This window comes from Pseudorasbora parva, chromosome 7, assembly GCF_024679245.1.
Source record: "Pseudorasbora parva isolate DD20220531a chromosome 7, ASM2467924v1, whole genome shotgun sequence".
Classification (NCBI taxonomy): Eukaryota; Metazoa; Chordata; class Actinopteri; order Cypriniformes; family Gobionidae; genus Pseudorasbora; species Pseudorasbora parva.
In genome coordinates, this window is record NC_090178.1 from 36306577 (window position 1) to 36326688 (window position 20112).

At 37.5% G+C, this 20112-nt stretch overlaps 1 protein-coding gene across 1 annotated transcript in view; it reads left to right on the top strand.

The window, feature by feature from the left end:
* ano10a (anoctamin 10a) overlaps nucleotides 1-20112 on the top strand; it is a 61286-nt gene that overhangs the window by 26510 nt on the left and 14664 nt on the right. The window contains exons 12-13 of the mRNA XM_067449205.1: nucleotides 2266-2394; nucleotides 17975-18091. Of these exons, the coding sequence (XP_067305306.1) occupies nucleotides 2266-2394; nucleotides 17975-18091 (246 nt within the window). The remainder of the gene's footprint in view (nucleotides 1-2265; nucleotides 2395-17974; nucleotides 18092-20112) is intronic.

Genomic DNA, 20112 nt, shown 5'->3' on the forward strand with positions numbered 1-20112 from the left:
GTTGTAGTTTCTTAAAAAGAACAACAACAACTACTTTTGACTGGTAGTGTTCACAGATATCTGAAGTCATATGATAACATTACGTGATGAAAGAATTTGTATTGTTGGGTGAACTACATTGTGTTCATAGGCCGATGATCTACCATAAGAAACACAGATTTGACTCAGTTATGCTAATATTCATAGAAAAAGAGATATGAACTTGATATCACACAGTGGTGGGCAAAGTACACAAATAATGTACTTGAGTTAAAGCACAAATGCCCTAAAGAGGTACTATAAAAATAAATTTGAATTTCATTTTACTTGAGTAAAAAGTACTAAAGTACTGAATGTATTAATGTACTGAAGTGTCAAATGTAAAACTCCTTTATTTATTTATTTGGAATTTGATATGCTCCATCCTACTGTTAAAAAACATACAAGTTAGAACTACCCAGAGCTAGACAATAAGGAAGATTTGTGGAAACTAGACATTTCATGATATGGAAGTAAGCAAACGTTATAAAAATGGAACTTTCACTGTCAGTTGAAATGATTGATAAATTGTGTGTGCAAACAAGTGGATACCATTAAATATGCCATTTAGTGGAGACCATGAAATATGCCATTTATTTATTTATTTATTTATTTATTTATTTATTTATTTATTTATTTATTTATTTATTTATTTATTTATTTATTTATTTATTTATTTATTTAATTCTGCTGTCAAGTAGCTGTAAAAAGATAAGAATGTCCTTGTTATTGACAAAAAATCGTCAAACCAAACAAAACTCAAACTTATACATCTAATGTCCACTTATATGGATATCCATTTGATACTGATTCTGAATATGATACTAAGTCAGTGATACTAAGTTTTTTTTTGCATGACAGTATCTGTTTACAACAATACACATCCAGTGAAGTCAACATACAGAATACAAATAACAATAACAAAAATGTCACACATTATACATTACACTCCATTAAACTGACAAATAATTGTAAGATTTTAAAGCTATTAGATTGAAATTACTTTATGATCACGAGCAACATTTGTCAAGTCAAGTTTGATACAATTTATGCGGTGTTGTATTTTACACACCAGTATTATTGTAGTATTAATTAAAAAAACTATGAGAGTATTAAATCTTATTTTGAATAAGCTTTCGTTTGTATATTTTCAGTTTTAGTTTAGATTTTTTTGTTGTTGCAATTTTGTTATTTGCCTAAATGATTTGTATTTTTTTTTTCTATTTCTATTTCTAATAAAAACATTTCTATTTCCCTTTTAGTAATTTTGGTACTAACTGCAACTTAAAGGGATAGTTCACCCAAAAATGAAAATTCTGTCATAATTTAGTCACGCACAAGTTGTTTCAAACCTGTATACATTTCTTTGTTTTGCTGAACACAAAGGAAGATGTTTGGTAGAACGTTTGTAACCATGCAGATCTCGGCAGCCATTGACTACCATAGTGAGGAGAACAAATACTATAGTAGTCAATGGTTGCCAAAATCTGCTTGGCTACAAACATTCTTTATTAAGTTTAAGATTTTCATCTTTATTTTATTTATTTCAGCTATTTTTAAATACATAAAACATTTTAAGTTTCAGTTTTAGTTAACAGCAATAGCACTGTTACCAGTGATGCCAGTAACGCTTTACTTAGTAACGCATTACTCTAATCTGACTACTTTTTTTCCAGTAATGAGTAATCTAACACGTTACTATTTCCAAACCAGTAATCAGATTTAAGTAACTTATCCAAGTCACTGTGCGTTACTATTTTAGTCATTTTCCTTAGTAAAAAAATTAAAATATTATATATATATATATATATATATATATATATATATATATATATATATATATATATATATATATATATATATATATATATATATATATATATATATATATATATATATATATATTGTGGCTTTCTTCTTGGGTCTCAGGGAGAGTAGTTTTTCAGGAAATATTTTTTAATTTCAACTTAAAATGTTAGGAGATACATTTGTTGATGTTACTGTTAAAAATGCACTTCCAATAAAGTATGTTGAGGCGGCAGGGGTCTTGTCGGCAACTGCTGAATGTAACTAATAAAGTAACTTGTAATCTTACTTACTTTTAAAATCAAGTAATCTTTAAAGTATCTAAGTTACTTTTTAAAGGAGTAATCGGTAATCAGATTAATTTTTCAAAGTAACTGTAGCAACACTGACTGTTACACAAACACACACACAAAATAACATTTGTGCTTGTTATTCCTCCAGCTGGCATTCGAGACTATGAGTATTATCGCCGTGGTGACCAACTGTGCCTTGATTGGTTTGTCTCCACAAGTGAATGCCTACTTCCCTGAATCAGAGACTCAGCTGATCCTCGTTGTGGTGGCGATAGAGGTAAGGTTCTCTCCTTTCCCCACACCATGGTAACCTATAACCCAATGCAATGACCCAAATGGTCCATAAGGTGGCATAAGTGAGCTGTTTTCCTTCTGTGTGTGTAAGAGTGTTAAAGGGTGCTAAACTTGGCTGTAGTCCTCGTTTCCTTAGCCGCCATCCTGGTGGTTTGGATAATGTAGGAAACATAGACTGTTAGACCATGTCAGTTTGTGTAACAGAAGAATCCAGAACTACCGTGGAGCTCCAGTTCAAATGGGTTAACGTCAGAATTAAACAGGAAGTTCAGTAAAGGATAAGCTTTGCTGCCGGCCTCAGGAGACCCACTCAAAATAACTGACCCAAAGCATGGAGAGAAACACACACTTGCACACAAACACACTAGAGACTTGTGTTTTTGGGAGAGAGAAAAACAGAACTCCTGATATTCTGTGAGAACCTGGTGGGGATCTGGGGAGGAATTCATTGTGCCATGTCTTGTTTTCCGCTAATTAAACTTCGCAGTAATCACTGGAGTTGTAATTAGGCCATACTGATTCGCGCACGGTATCAGCGTACCATGACAGAATTTTAAATAAAACTGGAAACCAGGAGTGCTGAGGGAATAGAAAAGTCTTTACAAACCTCAAAAGCAAATGCTGTAGTCATTCAAGTCTGTGTGTGGCTTTGTTGTTTCGTTCTGCAACATTAAATCAAGTAAACTTTATCCAAATAGACTAAAGTCAGAGAGGATATGCATGTCAAATTCAAAAGCAAATAGTAGTGTTGTTCAGAAGATCTAATTCTGATTGATTGGATTGAGTTTGGCCGCTCCTGCTGGTTGATGTGAATTGATTTGTTTAGGGCTGGTGCAGCTGGAATACGGGTATGCTGGGTAGTGGAACACAGGGCGCACTGCTCTAAATCAACTGTATTCATGGGTGAAGATGTGGCTACATTGTATCTCTGACATGTTCTGTTAATTTCATGTGAGGGTCATCCATAGCAGACACTACAGACAGTAGATGTTACATCACACACACACACACACACACACACACACACACACACACACACACACACACACACACACGCGCGCGTTGTTTCCTCGTTTTATGGGGACTTTCCATAGCCGTAATGGTTTTTATACTGTATAAACTGTATATTTCATCCCCCTACACTACCCCTTCCCCTAAACCTACCCTTCACAGGAAACATTCTGCATTTTTACATTTTCAAAAAACTTAGTATGATTTAAAAGATGCTTTCCTCAGGGGGACCAAAAAATATCCCCACAAGGACATGGATTTCAGATATTGCCATCTTTGTGGGGCAATTCTGTCCCCATAACGTAGGGTTTACCAGGCCACACACACACACACACACACACACACACACACACACACATACACACACACACACACAAACACGTTAGGTTTTTGTGAATTGTGGGGACTTTCTAGCCTGACAAGCCAGACCCACATCAAGATATTTGGTCTGGAAACTCACCATTGACAGGGCTCAATCGGAGGGGCGGGATAAACGGTTGTCTTTCAAACTCCCACTGCACACGATAGGATAGCGCTACACCAACCAGAGCAACGAAGGTGAAACAGAGCTCGTTGATAGATTAAACATTCGCCGTATCCGGTCAGCAAAACTCAGAACACATCTTCCCTTTTTAAGAATGACTTCAGTGCCGTTCTTTGTTTTTTTCTCAGAGAAAAGCTTAACTCCGAGTCTTCCAGAGTCGCGGTCAAAGCTGATTCGAAAGACCGCCTTTCGCCAGTTTCTGTGTTTACTAGAAGCACGCAAACGCAACTCGGCCATTTGTCATTATGGCCCCGCCCACTGACTCTATACACGATGTGATTGGTCCGGCAAGAGTTAGGGGAATACAGCTCAGAAGGGTATTGAGAGTTGCTAGACGACACTCGCGGGCAGATTAAATTTGCTGCCGCTAGGGTGCGTCTAGATTTCTAGGCTAGAGACTTTCCATAGGCATAATGGACTTTACACTGTACAAACTCTACATTCTATCCCCCTTCACTGCCTCTGCCCCTAAAACTACACATCACAGAAAGCATTATGCATTTTTACATTTAAAAAAAAAACATAATTTAGTGCTATAATGCTATAAATCCATTTACATTGTGGGGACCGCTGGCTGGTGATCCACCATTTGGTTCCCACAATGTAGGTGATCTCAGGTTTATATTACATTGTGGGGACATTTGGTTCTCACAAGTAGGAAATATCAGTTTAATATCTCAGGAAATATCTCACTATCATTGAGTCTGTCTGGGATTACATAAAGAAACAGAAAAAAGAGACAGACTAAATCCAGAAGAACTGTGGTGATCTCCAAAATGCTTGAAGAAGCTTATCTGCAAAAAAACCTACCTGAAAAAAAAGTGTACCTAGGGCAAAAGTTGTTTTAAACTTTAAAAGAGTGGTGATTTAATAGAAGTTAATTGATATATGAAATCTATAAATGGCATTATTTTTTAAAGCATCCATAGTTTACAATTAAATTTTTACACGTGCCTAAAACTTTTCACAGTACTGTAGCCTTGCAGGAGGGTTTCTTCAAGCGTCTTGGAAACATTACCACAGTTCTTCTGGATTTAGTCTGTCTCAGTTGTTTGTGTTTCTTCATCTAACATCTAATCCCAGATGGACTCGATGATGATGAGATCAGATCTCCGTGTGGAGCATATCGACGTCTAACTGGACAATACAAACCACCTAAACACTTACATGTCAACTTCTGGTTGAATCAGTGGCTTTGAAAACAATCAACATTTGTGAATTATTTTCTGGTGCCATGATTGGCTTAGAATTACATACTGGACTTGAATTAAATTGACTTTGTTTTTGCATTTAAATACATGCTAACTATATAACTTGGGCACCGAGAAACAAGTGTGCAGCCATATTTACAATTTTGTCTTTGAACTTCTGTGGTAGCCCTGTATATTTCTATGGCATCGCTGTCGAAGAGTAATTAGCTGGTGAAGTGGATTTACTTATTGTAAAATTTGTAAAAGTTATCATGCTGAGCATTGTAATATTTAAAGCGGATTGCAAATGTCAGTAGACATCATTTATAAATATATATACCCATATGTTGCCTTGCGTTGTGTTCTGCCTTCCGGTTTCTATTTTCACAGCATAAATGTAAGCTCTTACGGCTTTATAAATGAATGTATTACAATACTGTGTATATATATATAAATATATATATATATATATATATATATATATATATATATATATATATATATATATATATATATATATATATATATATATATATATACACACAGTATATGTATATATATATATATATATATATACACACAGTATATGTATATATATATATATATATATATATATACACACAGTATATATATATATATATATATATATATATATATATATATATATACACACAGTATATATATATATATATATATACCGTAATAAAGCTATCTGCCAAGACTATATTTCTTGTTTTCATTTAGTTTAACTAGATGTAATAAAATAACTAAAACTTAAATAAAAAAGGAATAAGAAATATCTTAACAAAAATATGAAAAAAGTATGAAAAAATAAAGAAAATACAAAATTATATATATATATAATTAATATATATATATATATATATATATATATATATATATATATATATATATATATATATATATATATATATATATATATATAATTATTGTTTATATATAATTATTTTTAATAATTATTTATAATTATTATAATAATTATTGTTAATTCATTAACATGGCAGAATGACAAAAAATAAAAAAATAAAACAAATAATGGAAAATATAACCAAATTCAAAATATTAATAAAAACCATGACAGTATCTCAATAATACTTACATTTGGATGATTTCAATCATTTTAAATGATTTTAATTTAAATCAGTGGAAATATTGGTATTATTTAGTAAGGGAACATATTGCAGGGAAGCTGCTTCCTCTAAATGGATAAATAATTTGTTAATGGAACAGTTAAGGAACCAGAGCCTATAAATTCCTTAAGATTCCACTCCTTAATATCTATAAAGATTCTCTTTCATTAACCCACTGTACTGTGTGTATGCACACATTTTTATGTCTGTTGCATACAGCTCACAGTACGTAGCAAGCAAATGGCATTCTCTGTCTATTATGCAGGCCGCTTCTCAAGGCTGTCTTTATTTATTTTATTGACTCTGTTATTTCATTTAGTGGAGTGAGCAGGGATTGGCGCTGGATCAGCATATGTGGGTGGGGAAGGTCTGGTTCTTATGGACTGCAGAGTACTGTGTGATGTATAGATTCTTTCAGAAGTAGTGACTCAATATCGTATATCAACAGAGGACAGGACAAACGATTAAAGCATTCACATTATTACAGATACAGATATTACTATTACAGATAGATTAATAACAGATCTACTGTTATTAAATAAACAAAACAAGAAGACAATCCTAGAAGAAGAAGATAATTATCCAAGGGGAACAGCTCCAAAACAGTTAACAAGTCAATAACCGACAAACTAAAGAGAACCACGTGGCTAGATATATACTGGGGTGAATGATGGAGTTAAAGGGATAGTTCACCCATAAATGAAAATGTGATGTTTATCTGCTTACCCCCAGGGCATCCAAGATGTAGGTGTGTTTGTTTCTTCAGTAAAACACAAAATAAGATTTATAACTCCAACCGTTGCTTGTATAATGCATGTCAATGGGGTCTAATTCTGTTAGACCCCATTGACATGGGGTCAGATAAACATAATATGTTCATTTTTAGGTGAACTATCCCTTTAACAAGACACAGGTAGGCTAAATAATAGGGGTTACGATATATTATTAAACGATATATCACGATATATAAATCGCTATATAAAAATGTGACTATATGTATCGTTGATGGTAACGTTGTTTTATTCAAGGCTTAACTTGCTTGGCCTTTTTATAAGGTATAATTCACCCAAACACAAATGAACAAAGGTAGGCTACCACAAATGTACATTCTTAATTTGCAATCCTGAGAAAAAGAAATCAGAATTGTAAGATAAAAAGATTCAATTGATTTCGTAGCGGAAACAAATATAGCCCAAATTTCTGTCATATTCAGGACCTTAGATATAGTATGGCTCAATTGTAACGATTTTTTTTTCTTCACCCTTTTTATCATCTACTAAGCAAAAATCATAAGTTTATTTATTTTGAAAAATAATAGTATATCTCTCCTCAAAAAGCCACCTGGTTTGAGGTGTCATTCATGACTGGCGCAAACCGGGCAGGGTTAGTTATACCTTTAGAAGTTTAATACTTCGGATCAATTGTTTGTTCAACTGTATGAGCCATTGTAACAGATATGCTGTAGATCTGATGATGGTATTTAAATAAAACGTGGATTTGTTTATTCTGTTGCATTAATGAGAAATTCATCCAAAAAGATTAATGCAGAAATAATCTCTGTGCCCTCAAAGGTCATCTTTGGATGATGGATAATGCAAATGTTCCCTCGCTTTGTTATCTCTTCTTTACTTAGCTTTTGTGTGCATGGTCACTGTCTCACGGTGGAATGAATCAGAGAGGTTTGTGAGCGAGTGTGTGTGTGTCATTGCTGGTATTTCTCAGAGCCATGACTGCTGCCTATTTTTGGGCCATTCGATACTCAGGTAATTACACGATGACATGCCTCAGAGAGCAGTAACTAGGCAACAGTGTAGCCACGGTGACAGGAGACGGCTGAGGATCAGGAAGAACGGAAAAGCTTGATGGTAGAGAGGCTGACTGTGACCTCTGAGAGAGAGAGAGAGAGAAAGAGAGATTTGTCTACAAGCATGTGCATGCACGTAATAAAGCAAAACAACGTTTAAAAAAAAAAAAGAAACATTTAGGGGTAAATATACGATGTCACAGGACCGCTTTAGCTTGCAGTTGAACCAATTCTTAAATGCAATGTAATGCTTTAACTAACTAAATAACTAACTATTAACTTAACTGCATTTTAGTTTTTTATTAGTTATACTGTAGCTTTTTTTACTTGTGTAAATGTGTCTGTGATGCTTGTTTCTGCCACTGAATAAAAAAAATGGTAACTACAACTTTTTATCTCACAATTCTGACTCAAAATTATGTGATATAAACTCACAATTGCTAGTTATAAAGTCAGAATGGCAAGATCCTCAGAAATCGGCTCAGAATTGGACTTTATACCTCGCAATTGCATAAACATAAACATAAACATAAACTCACAATTGTGAGAAAAAAAGTCAGAATTGTGCGATATAAACTCAAAATTGCAACATGACATCATGACTTTGCGTAAACATACAAAAACCCAAGTACACTTTAAAGCCAAGTGCCGTGTTATCTGTGCGCATTTTGAGCTATCCTTGTGAATGTTTATGCCGCGTGATTCCGCATGTATATCTACACCTAAACGAACCATCATCTCCGCGTGTATGTCTACGCCTAAACGAACCATCATCTCCGCGTGTATGTCTACGCCTAAACGAACCATCATCTCCGCGTGTATGTCTACGCCTAAACGAACCATCATCTCCGCGTGTATGTCTACGCCTAAACGAACCATCATCTCTGTGTGTATGTCTACGCCTAAACGAACCATCATCTCCACGTATATGTCTACGCCTAAACGAACCATCATCTCCGCGTGTATGTCTACGCCTAAACGAACCATCATCTCCGCGTGTATGTCTACGCCTAAACGAACCATCATCTCTGTGTGTATGTCTACGCCTAAACGAACCATCATCTCCGCGTGTATGTCTACGCCTAAACGAACCATCATCTCTGTGTGTATGTCTACGCCTAAACGAACCATCATCTCCGCGTGTATGTCTACGCCTAAACGAACCATCATCTCTGTGTGTATGTTTACGCCTAAACGAACCATCATCTCCGCGTGTATGTCTACGCCTAAACGAACCATCATCTCCGCGTGTATGTCTACGCCTAAACAAACTATCATCTCCGCATGTATGTCTACGCCTAAACGAACCATCATCTCCGCGTGTATGTCTACGCCTAAACGAACCATCATCTCCGAGTGTATGTCTACGCCTAAACGAACCATCATCTCCGCGTGTATGTCTACGCCTAAACGAACCATCATCTCCGAGTGTATGTCTACGCCTAAACGAACCATCATCTCCGAGTGTATGTCTACGCCTAAACGAACCATCATCTCTGCGTGTATGTGTACGCCTAACGAACCTTCATCTCCGCGTGTATGTCTACGCCTAAACGAACCATCATCTCCGCGTGTATGTCTACGCCTAAACGAACCATCATCTCTGTGTGTATGTTTACGCCTAAACGAACCATCATCTCCGCGTGTATGTCTACGCCTAAACGAACCATCATCTCTGCGTGTATGTCTACGCCTAAACGAACCATCATCTCTGTGTGTATGTCTACGCCTAAACGAACCATCATCTCCGAGTGTATGTCTACGCCTAAACGAACCATCATCTCCGAGTGTATATCTACGCCTAAACGAACCATCATCTCCGCGTGTATGTCTGCGCCTAAACGAACCATCATCTCCGAGTGTATGTCTACGCCTAAACGAACCATCATCTCCGAGTGTATGTCTACGCCTAAACGAACCATCATCTCTGAGTGTATGTCTACGCCTAAACGAACCATCATCTCCGCGTGTATGTCTACGCCTAAACGAACCATCATCTCTGAGTGTATATCTACGCCTAAACGAACCATCATCTCCGAGTGTATGTCTACGCCTAAACGAACCATCATCTCCGCGTGTATGTCTACGCCTAAAAGAACCATCGTATCCGCGTGTATGTCTACGCCTAAACGAACCATCATCTCCGAGTGTATGTCTACGCCTAAACGAACCATCATCTCCGAGTGTATGTCTACGCCTAAACGAATCATCATCTCCGCGTGTATGTCTACGCCTAAACGAACCATCATCTCCGCGTTTATATCTACGCCTAAGCGAACCATCATCTCTGCGTGTATATCTACGCCTAAACGAACCATCATCTCCGCGTGTATATCTACGCCTAAACAAACCATCATCTCTGCGTGTATATCTACGCCTAAACGAACCATCATCTCCGCGTGTATGTCTACGCCTAAACGAACCATCATCTCCGCGTGTATGTCTACGCCTAAACGAACCATCATCTCCGCGTGTATGTCTACGCCTAAACGAACCATCATCTCCGCGTGTATGTCTACGCCTAAACGAACCATCATCTCCGCGTGTATGTCTACGCCTAAACGAACCATCATCTCCGCGTGTATGTTTACGCCTAAACGAACCATCATCTCCGCGTGTATGTCTACGCCTAAACGAACCATCATCTCCGCGTGTATGTCTACGCCTAAACAAACAATTATCTCCGCGTGTATGTCTACACCTAAACGAACCATCATCTCTCAGTGTATGTCTACGCCTAAACGAACCATCATCTCTGCATGTATATCTACGCCTAAACGAACCATCATCTCTGCGTGTATGTCTACGCTCTGTGATTCCGCCTACCTGATCTCACAGAATTAATATTTACAGCCTAATTTAATATTTTGGAGCAACTAACTCCACTCCTCCCCTAAACCTACCCACACTCAACAATATAAAACACATAACAGGCAAATAAATGTACAGTCACATGTATTTATTGCAAAAAATGACCAAAAAACAGTATAAAAGTATTAACATATGTTAAATTCCAAGTCTTCGTAAGTCATACGATATCTTCATGTGAAGAACAGAGTTAAAGGTCCCGTTCTTTGCGATTCCATCTTTCAAACTTTAGTTAGTGTGTAATGTTGCTGTTAGAGCATAAATAATACCTGTAAAATTTTAAAGCTCAAAGTTCAATGCCAAGCGAGATATTTTATCTTACAGAAGTTCCCTTTCAAAGCCTACAGTGAACGGCCGGTTTGGACTACACCCCTGCACTTCCTTCAGGAATGACTTCACTAGAACCTTTTGTTGACTAACCCTCCGCCCACAAGAACACGCAAAATACGGCGTGGTTTTGTTGCTCTCCCACGTGGAGAAAAGCGCGCATTCAGCGCTTGCATCTCCCCGTTATGGTAAGAGGCGGGACCTTTCTGGGCAAAGTGCGCTAAGCTGCTGTCCAATCACAACACGGGAAGCACTGGCCCAATCAGAACTCGTTACGTGTTTCTGAGGGAGGGACTTCATAGAACAGGGAAATCATCAGGCCGTTTTTAGGACAGAGAAAACAGCGGTGTACAGATAAGTCAATTGTGTGAAAAATACTGTGTTTTTTTTACACGCGAAACATGAACTCATGTTATATTGCACACTGTAAACATTATCAAAGCTTTGAAAACACGCGAAGAACGGGACCTTTAATGTTCTAGTCGTTGAAATGACGATCGCACCCCTTTTTGAACAGAACACACACGCACTCTGATATTTCTGATTCAAATGATACACACATCACGACAAGTTTAGAATGACGCAATTGGTCACGAGACACACGGCAGCCAATGCTGTCAAAGCTGACTGCCATTTCTTTTGGCGGCAATATTTGAAATGTATTATTAATCTTTGGCGGATGGACTTTAGGTTACTGATTGCTTTTGGGGATTTTCTTCACACAAATCAATCGTTTGGCCTCGGAACACTTGGAATATTTCTACTTTCTGAATAAATTGTGCCTGCAGTCGTATCTGCCTGTTATATCCTGTTTTATATGATACACAAATGGGTAGGTTTAGAGAAGAGTTTGAGTTCTGAATATGTGTGTGTGTGTGTCCACAAGGTAAATGGATTTATAAACATACTAAATTATGTATTTTGAAAATGTAAAAATGCAGAATGTTTCTTGTGATGGGCAGTGTGTGTGTGATGGGTAGGTTTAGGGGCAGTGTGTGTGTGATGGGTAGGTTTAGGGGCAGTGTGTGTGTGATGGGTAGGTTTAGGGGCAGTGTGTGTGTGATGGGTAGGTTTAGGGGCAGTGTGTGTGTGATGGGTAGGTTTAGGGGCAGTGTGTGTGTGATTGGGTAGGTTTAGGGGCTGTGTGTGTGTGATGGGTAGGTTTAGGGCCTGTGTGTGTGTGATGGGTAGGTTTAGGGGTAGGGGCAGTGTAGGGGGATAGAATGAAGCGGCGTTGATAAACACGCTAAAAGGCGATTATGCGTCTTCATAGCACGCCAAAATGGCGTACGAATTGGCGTGTCATACATACGCCATTTCATGAGATCAGTCTGCAAAATAGCTAAAAAAAAAGTCAAAATTGTGGAAAAAAAAGTCAGAATGGCGAAAATAAAAACTTACAATTGTCCCAACTTTTTTTTTAGATGTGTTGATGCCATACAATTTAAAAGCAACTTATTTTTGCCTTAAAATGATAAATTTTCTCAGTTTTAAACATTTGATGTCATCTATGCTGTATTCTGAATAAATGCATTGCATTCTGTTTTTATTCACAATTTGTACAGTGTCCCAACATTTTTGGAATCGGGTTTGTAGAAATTGCGAGATAAAATCTAACAATCACGAAAAAAAAAGTCTGAATGTCACTAAGCCACTTACTAGCTACCGCCTTTTTCAAGACAGGTAAAAGCTTTACATACATACTAATGTGTTTTATCTAATATAATAAAACATGAAAATATCTTCTGTTCACCACAGACCTTATTTCAGACATTTGACCAAAAACCCATTAAAGCACAAACAAACAAACAAAACAGCATTGATGGAACCGGTAGTGCTAAAATGCTAACTCGTTTCTAAGGTTTTTGGCCTACAAAAATACATCATCCCTGACACTGTGTGACGTTATTGTGGTACTAGACTAGATAGCTAAGAATCTCTCATTGTTAACTTATATCTGCATCATGGATCTCTACAGAACTATTTCAGAGAGCAAATACGGTTCTCATATAATCAGATTTGACTGCGACTGTCTAGATATCAGTGGCTAAATTAGCAATCAGTCAAAATGAGAGCGTGTGTATTTGTGTACACCCCACCCAGTCGAGTGTTCATGTTAACAGGCAGACAGGCTCTTCCAGGGGGCTGTTAAACCGAAGACTGTTCTGTTCCATGACTCGCTAACCATGTCTGACATGCTGAAGATCAGATGTCACCAGTCACACATGAGATTGGTCACCAACAGTCTGACCGAATCATTTGCTTTACCCTTTCCTTTCTCACTATTCTTTAGTTATATACTACATTGCAATATAATGTTGTCTTCTTCAAATTAGCAAAATGTTGGTGAATTTCACGGGTCCACTGCCAGTGTCCATTGTCACGAGTGTAGCGATTCAAGAAGCACAGCTCACACAGAAGTCAAGCAAAAAAAAAATCCTTTTCTTTTCTTTTCTTTTCTTTTCTTTTCTTTTCTTTTCTTTTCTTTCTCCCTTCCCTTCCCTTCCCTTCCCTTCCCTTCCCTTCCCTTCCCTTCCCTTCCCTTCCCTTCCCTTCCCTTCCCTTGCCACCCCACCCCACCCCACCCCACCATGCTACTTTTCTATTTGTATTTTACGTTCCATTTCTCTGTAAACGTGCTAGATGGACTTGTATGACCATTCTATTCCATTCTATTCCATTCTATTCTATTCTATTCTATTCTATTCTATTCTATTCTATTCTATTCTATTCTATTCTATTCTATTCTATTCTATTCTATTCTATTCTATTCTATTCTATTCTATTCTATTCCAGTGTACTTTTTATGATTCTCTGGTTGCTTGTGATATTATAGATCCTTTGATATGATTGTATTATTAGGGTTGTGTTTACCTATTCAAACAATTCCATATTTGTCTGTATTTGTAGTGTTGATGCCCTTTGAAGTACATCTGCAGTCATGATACGTTTGTTTGTTAAAGACCTTGCAGGAAAAAACGAACTACAAAAATAGTCTGGGCTTTGTTCTCTCATTATGTGAGATCTGAGATTCTCAGTCTCTGCAGCCCCCCTCTCAGACTGCAATCATACTGAAGAGAGGGTGGCATTTTCCACAGTTCATCATGCTCAAATGCAACATCATTTTGAGTCACACTTCTGCACATGCTCTCAGCTTGTTTTCGGCGGTGCCCTGCAGGAGACTGTGCTTGTCTGTTACTGATGTACTTTTGTGATAAATGTGTACTTGTGTACTTTTCTGATGAATCATTCAGTCAGCGCTCTTAAACCTCTGACTGCATTACTGCGTGCAAAGTGCTTCTTTAGGCTTGCTGATTTTAATTTTATATAAGCACGGTACTTCTATTACTGATTTAACCAAATTGTAAAGGTGCAGTAGCATTTACTGATTTTCAGTGAATTTTCTCAGGCCAAATCCAGTCTTTTCAATAGCAAGCTACACTGGAATTTCATGTGAGGGTGAAATATTTACGTAAGCAGATTTTGTATGTTTCAATGTGGTCATGCAAATTTGCCAGAAAACATGGCCAAAAGCACAGTATTTTTTTTTTTTTTTACTCAATATGACAGTAAGTACAGTAGTATGTATTAAAGAGTAACTACATTTTGACTATAAATCAATTTAATCACAAAACAGAAAAAATGAAACGATGAAGTAACAGAAATAACAGTTCCAATAACGCTGACAACTTTACGCAATATTTGCATATGCTGTGATTTTTTTTTTTTTTTTTTTCGTATCATATCCCATTATTAGCTTAGCAATATGCCAACTTCAGACTGGAAGTTGGGAGTACTCTGGTCTTAAATAATTACCATACTTTTGTCTAGCAGAAGAGGCAAGATTTGTTGATTTTTTTATTTTATGTTTTTTTTTTTTTTTTTTTTTTGTAGTCTGTATATCATTTTACATTCTATGAAATTTGATTTGTTTAATGATGCTGTGACTACTTGTGTATTCCATGAAGTCTAGAATATAGAAATGAAATATTCAACATGTCTTAACTGTGGAGAGAATGGAACTGTGACGGAATGGGAAGGCAATTGCCTTCGAGTTTTACAAAATAAGCCAATGGCATGACAATGCCATCTGCGGGATATGCATAGCGCAACTTCACCCCACCTTGTGGGCATATAAGTAGCTGTGTGTGCACTATATGCCTTTTTTGCCAAAATAACTTGTGAGATGTATATTATTTCATCATGTAAGCAAAGTCAACAGTGATTAAAATGTGCTTGGTTTTATTTCTTTGGTTAGACTTTTCTTAAATTTTCACTGACAGCCCAAATGTTGCCTTGTTTTAGCCTAGATGTCACGGCTATTAGACATCTTTTAAACTGAAAAATGCTTGAAACTGTCAAAACACAAATAGATATTTTTAATGAAATCTGAGAGATTTCTGTCTCTGCAAACTCCACACAAGCAGCTTTTTGACATCTCAAAAGGTTCATAAGGACTTCCATATGAAAAATCCATATGAATTGTTTAAGCCAAGTCTTTTGAATAGACACGATTATATGATGAACAGATTTGATTTAGTCTTTTGTTCACATATCAATGCACGTATATAGAGCATGTCAAAAGGGGCACATGTTGGGGTAAAAGCATGCTTGCTTGACATACGAGAACCAATGAACCTGTTTGTGTTCTGGGAGAACCAATGAACCTGTTTGATGTTCTGGGAGAACCAATGAACCTGTTTGATGTTCTGGGAGAACCAATGAACCTGTTTGTGTTCTGGGAGAACCAATGAACCTGTTTGATGTTCTGGGAGAACCAGTGAACCTGTTTGATGTTCTGGGAGAACCAATGAACCTGTTTGATGTTCTGGGAGAACCAATGAACCTGTTTGATGTTCTGGGAGAACCAATTAACCTGTTTGTGTTCTGGGAGAACCAATGAACCTGTTTGATGTTCTGGGAGAACCAATGAACCTGTTTGATGTTCTGGGAGAACCAATGAACCTGTTTGTGTTCTGGGAGAACCAATGAACCTGTTTGATGTTCTGGGAGAACCAATGAACCTGTTTGTGTTCTGGGAGAACCAATGAACCTGTTTGATGTTCTTCGAGAGCCAATGAACCTGTTTGTGTTCTGGGAGAACCAATGAACCTGTTTGATGTTCTGGGAGAACCAATGAACCTGTTTGATGTTCTTCGAGAGCCAATGAACCTGTTTGTGTTCTGGGAGAACCAATGCACCTGTTTGATGTTCTTCGAGAGCCAATGAACCTGTTTGATGTTCTGGGAGAACCAATGAACCTGTTTGATGTTCTGGGAGAACCAATGCACCTGTTTGATGTTCTTCGAGAGCCAATGAACCTGTTTGTGTTCTGGGAGAACCAATGAACCTGTTTGTGTTCTGGGAGAACCAATGAACCTGTTTGATGTTCTGGGAGAACCAATGAACCTGTTTGTGTTCTGGGAGAACCGATGAACCTGTTTGATGTTCTGGGAGAACCGATGAACCTGTTTGATGTTCTGGGAGAACCAATGAACCTGTTTGATGTTCTGGGAGAACCAATGAACCTGTTTGTGTTCTGGGAGAACCAATGAACCTGTTTGTGTTCTGGGAGAACCAATGAACCTGTTTGATGTTCTGGGAGAACCAATGAACCTGTTTGTGTTCTGGGAGAACCAATGAACCTGTTTGTGTTCTGGGAGAACCAATGAACCTGTTTGATGTTCTGGGAGAACCAATGAACCTGTTTGATGTTCTTCGAGAACCAATGAGGATTGTTCTTGTGCATCAAACAAACACGGTTTTGCTTCTGTTTACAATATTTGTTTTGCTATCTGTAAGTGGATTAATCCATCTTTGTATATGAATAAAATCCTAACTAAAATGTGTTCCTTATATTATAAAGTAATCATGTCTCTCTCGAATACATGACTAGACTCGCTAGACGTTTTGAAGCATCAAAGTTTTGGGGGAATGTGTTTTGAAGATGAGTGAACCTTCTATGGACATGAGGGTGAGTAAATAGTGACAGAATGATGTTTGGGTGAAATATCCCTTTAACAGGAACATTAAATAACCCTGTTTTTTGTAAGTAAACAGGAAACCTTTTTCGCAACACATTTGCTTCCTTAATTGTATGCATTCAGTGCACTACAATATCTAGATTTCATGTTAACTTCAAGGTCAGAATTTAAAAACAACCAGAACATCCTTCTAATAAAAAAGGTTAAAGTATGCAATTCTTATTTATACATTTACTTAAACTGTCAGTAGTTCTTCAGATCCCTTTAAATCACACAAAGGTGAATAGTGAGCCGGTTTCAGAGGCAGTGAGCATGTGGTGATTAATTTAATACACCGGAGCTGCAATGACAGTTGACACTCTGCCAGCAGCATTCATCTCACTAATGTGGCCATTGAACACATAGAGAGCCATAAAATTCATCCAGCTATTCAGTAGGACTGAAATATGTTCCCTTTTGATTTCACATGTCTCTGTTTGTCAAGAGAGGTTCACAATATGAAAAAGACTTTCCTTTAAATGTCATTGATCTGTCTGGAATGTGTGAGATGTTAGATTGCACATTTTCAAGTGTGAAGTGCTAAATAAACCCTTAAACATATAATTATTTTTTAAGGTGTATTATAATTACATAGATATGAATTGAAATCTGTGTTTTAAACTTTTCTTTTTCTGTTTATTTCAGCATGTTCTCCTGGCCTTCAAGTTCATCCTGGCATTCGTCATTCCAGATGTTCCGAAACACATCCAAGTCAAACTAGCCAAGCTGGAGTTTGACTCCCTAGAAGCTCTTAAGAAAAAGGTGAGGACATGTACATGTGCACATATCTGTAGCATGCAAACAGGAAATGTGACCGTCTGCATGACAGTCCCCGTCAGGAAGTACTTCAGTGCAAACAGTGACATGCGTACATGCCTCAGTGGCCTTTACAGAGTCAACAACACATAACCGCATCAACGTAAGTGGTTATGCGGCAACCATTATTTCTCTGCTCAGAGAGGAGCATTAACATGCTTTCTGATCCATTAAATGATCCAGAGAGACCTTTGTACATGCTGAGATGCTCTGCTGACATATAGTGTGTGTTCAGGTAGTGTTTGTTAATGAGGTTTAGCTATTTGGGCAGATGTTTATCACCTTGTATGCGGCATAAGAAGTAGGTCACTCACAAAGAAACACACACTGCAGTCTGCCTTTAGCAGTCAAGCAGAATTAATAATGAGGGGGAAAAAACTTTCCTTAAGAGACAAAGGCTATGTTTGGAATGAAATACTAACATACTGCAAACTGCCTTCTATTTTTTGAGTAATAACATTGAGAGAGAATGTATTATGCAGTGATACATATTTCAAAGAGTAGAATGCAACAAGGAAAGGAGCTTGCACACTTGTAACTTACTGTAGTTGTAGATTTTTTTTTTTACATAGACACTGTTGCCCGGAAGTGTAATGAGGACCTGATAAACAATACTTGAGTAAAAGTACAGATAAAATGACTCCATTACAAGTTACAAGTCACCAATTCCAATACTGCTTGAATAGAAGTCTACAGTGTCTGATACTTTAATGTTGTCTCAAAGATGCACTAGTCCTCAACAACTAAGAGACATGCCAGTGAAAAACAAGAAACGGTTGATTTGAGGCGAGCAAACGCATTTATTTCTATAAAACCACAATACAACTGCACACCTCAAAATTGCAATAAATCACAGTCAACAAAACAGCCTCTTAAATATCTACAAACACTTAAATCTCAGTTTAAAGCTCAAGTGCTCAGAAATGGCAACTAATATCCTTCAAAATGGTCTCTTCAATATAACAGATACAGGTCCTTCTAAAAAAATTAGCATATGTGATAAAAGTTATTTTCAATAATGTAATGATAAAAAATAAATTTTCATATATTTTAGATTCATTGCACCCCAACTGAAATATTTCAGGTCTTTTATTGTTTTAATACTGATGATTTTGGCATCAGCTCATGAAAACCCAAAATTCAAAAATCTCAAAAAATTAGCATATCATGAAAAGGTTCTCTAAACGAGCTATTAACCTAATCATCTGAATCAACTTATTAACTCTAAACACCTGCAAAAGATTCCTGAGGCTTTTAAAAACTCCCAGCCTGGCTCATTACTCAAAACCACAATCATGGGTAAGACTGCCGACCTCACTGCTCTCCAGAAGGCCATCATTGACACCCTCAAACGAGAGGGTAAGACACAGAAAGAAATTTCTGAACAAATAGGCTGTTCCCAGAGTGCTGTATCAAGGCACCTCAGTGGGAAGTCTGTGGGAAGGAAAAAGTGTGGCAAAAAACGAGAAGAGGTGACCGGACCCTGAGGAAGATTGTGGAGAAGGACTGATTCCAGACCTTGGGGGACCTGCGGAAGCAGTGGACTGAGTCTGGAGTAGAAACATCCAGAGCCACCGTGCACAGGCGTGTGCAGGAAATGGGCTACAGGTGCTGCATTCACAAGGTCAATCCACTTTGGGCTACAGAGAAGCAGCACTGGACTGTTGCTTTTTTCGGATGAAAGCAAATTTAGCATGTCATTCGGAAATCAAGGTGCCAGAGTCTGGGGGAAGACTGGGGAGAAGGAAATGCCAAAATGCCTGAAGTGCAGTGTCAAGTACCCACAGTCAGTGATGGTCTGGGGTGCCATGTCAGCTGCTGGTGTTGGTCCACTGTGTTTTATCAAGAGCAGGGTCAATGCAGCTAGTTATCAGGAGATTTTGGAGCACTTCATGCTTCCATCTGCTGAAAAGCTTTATGGAGATGAAGATTTCGTTTTTCAGCACGATCTGGCACCTGCTCACAGT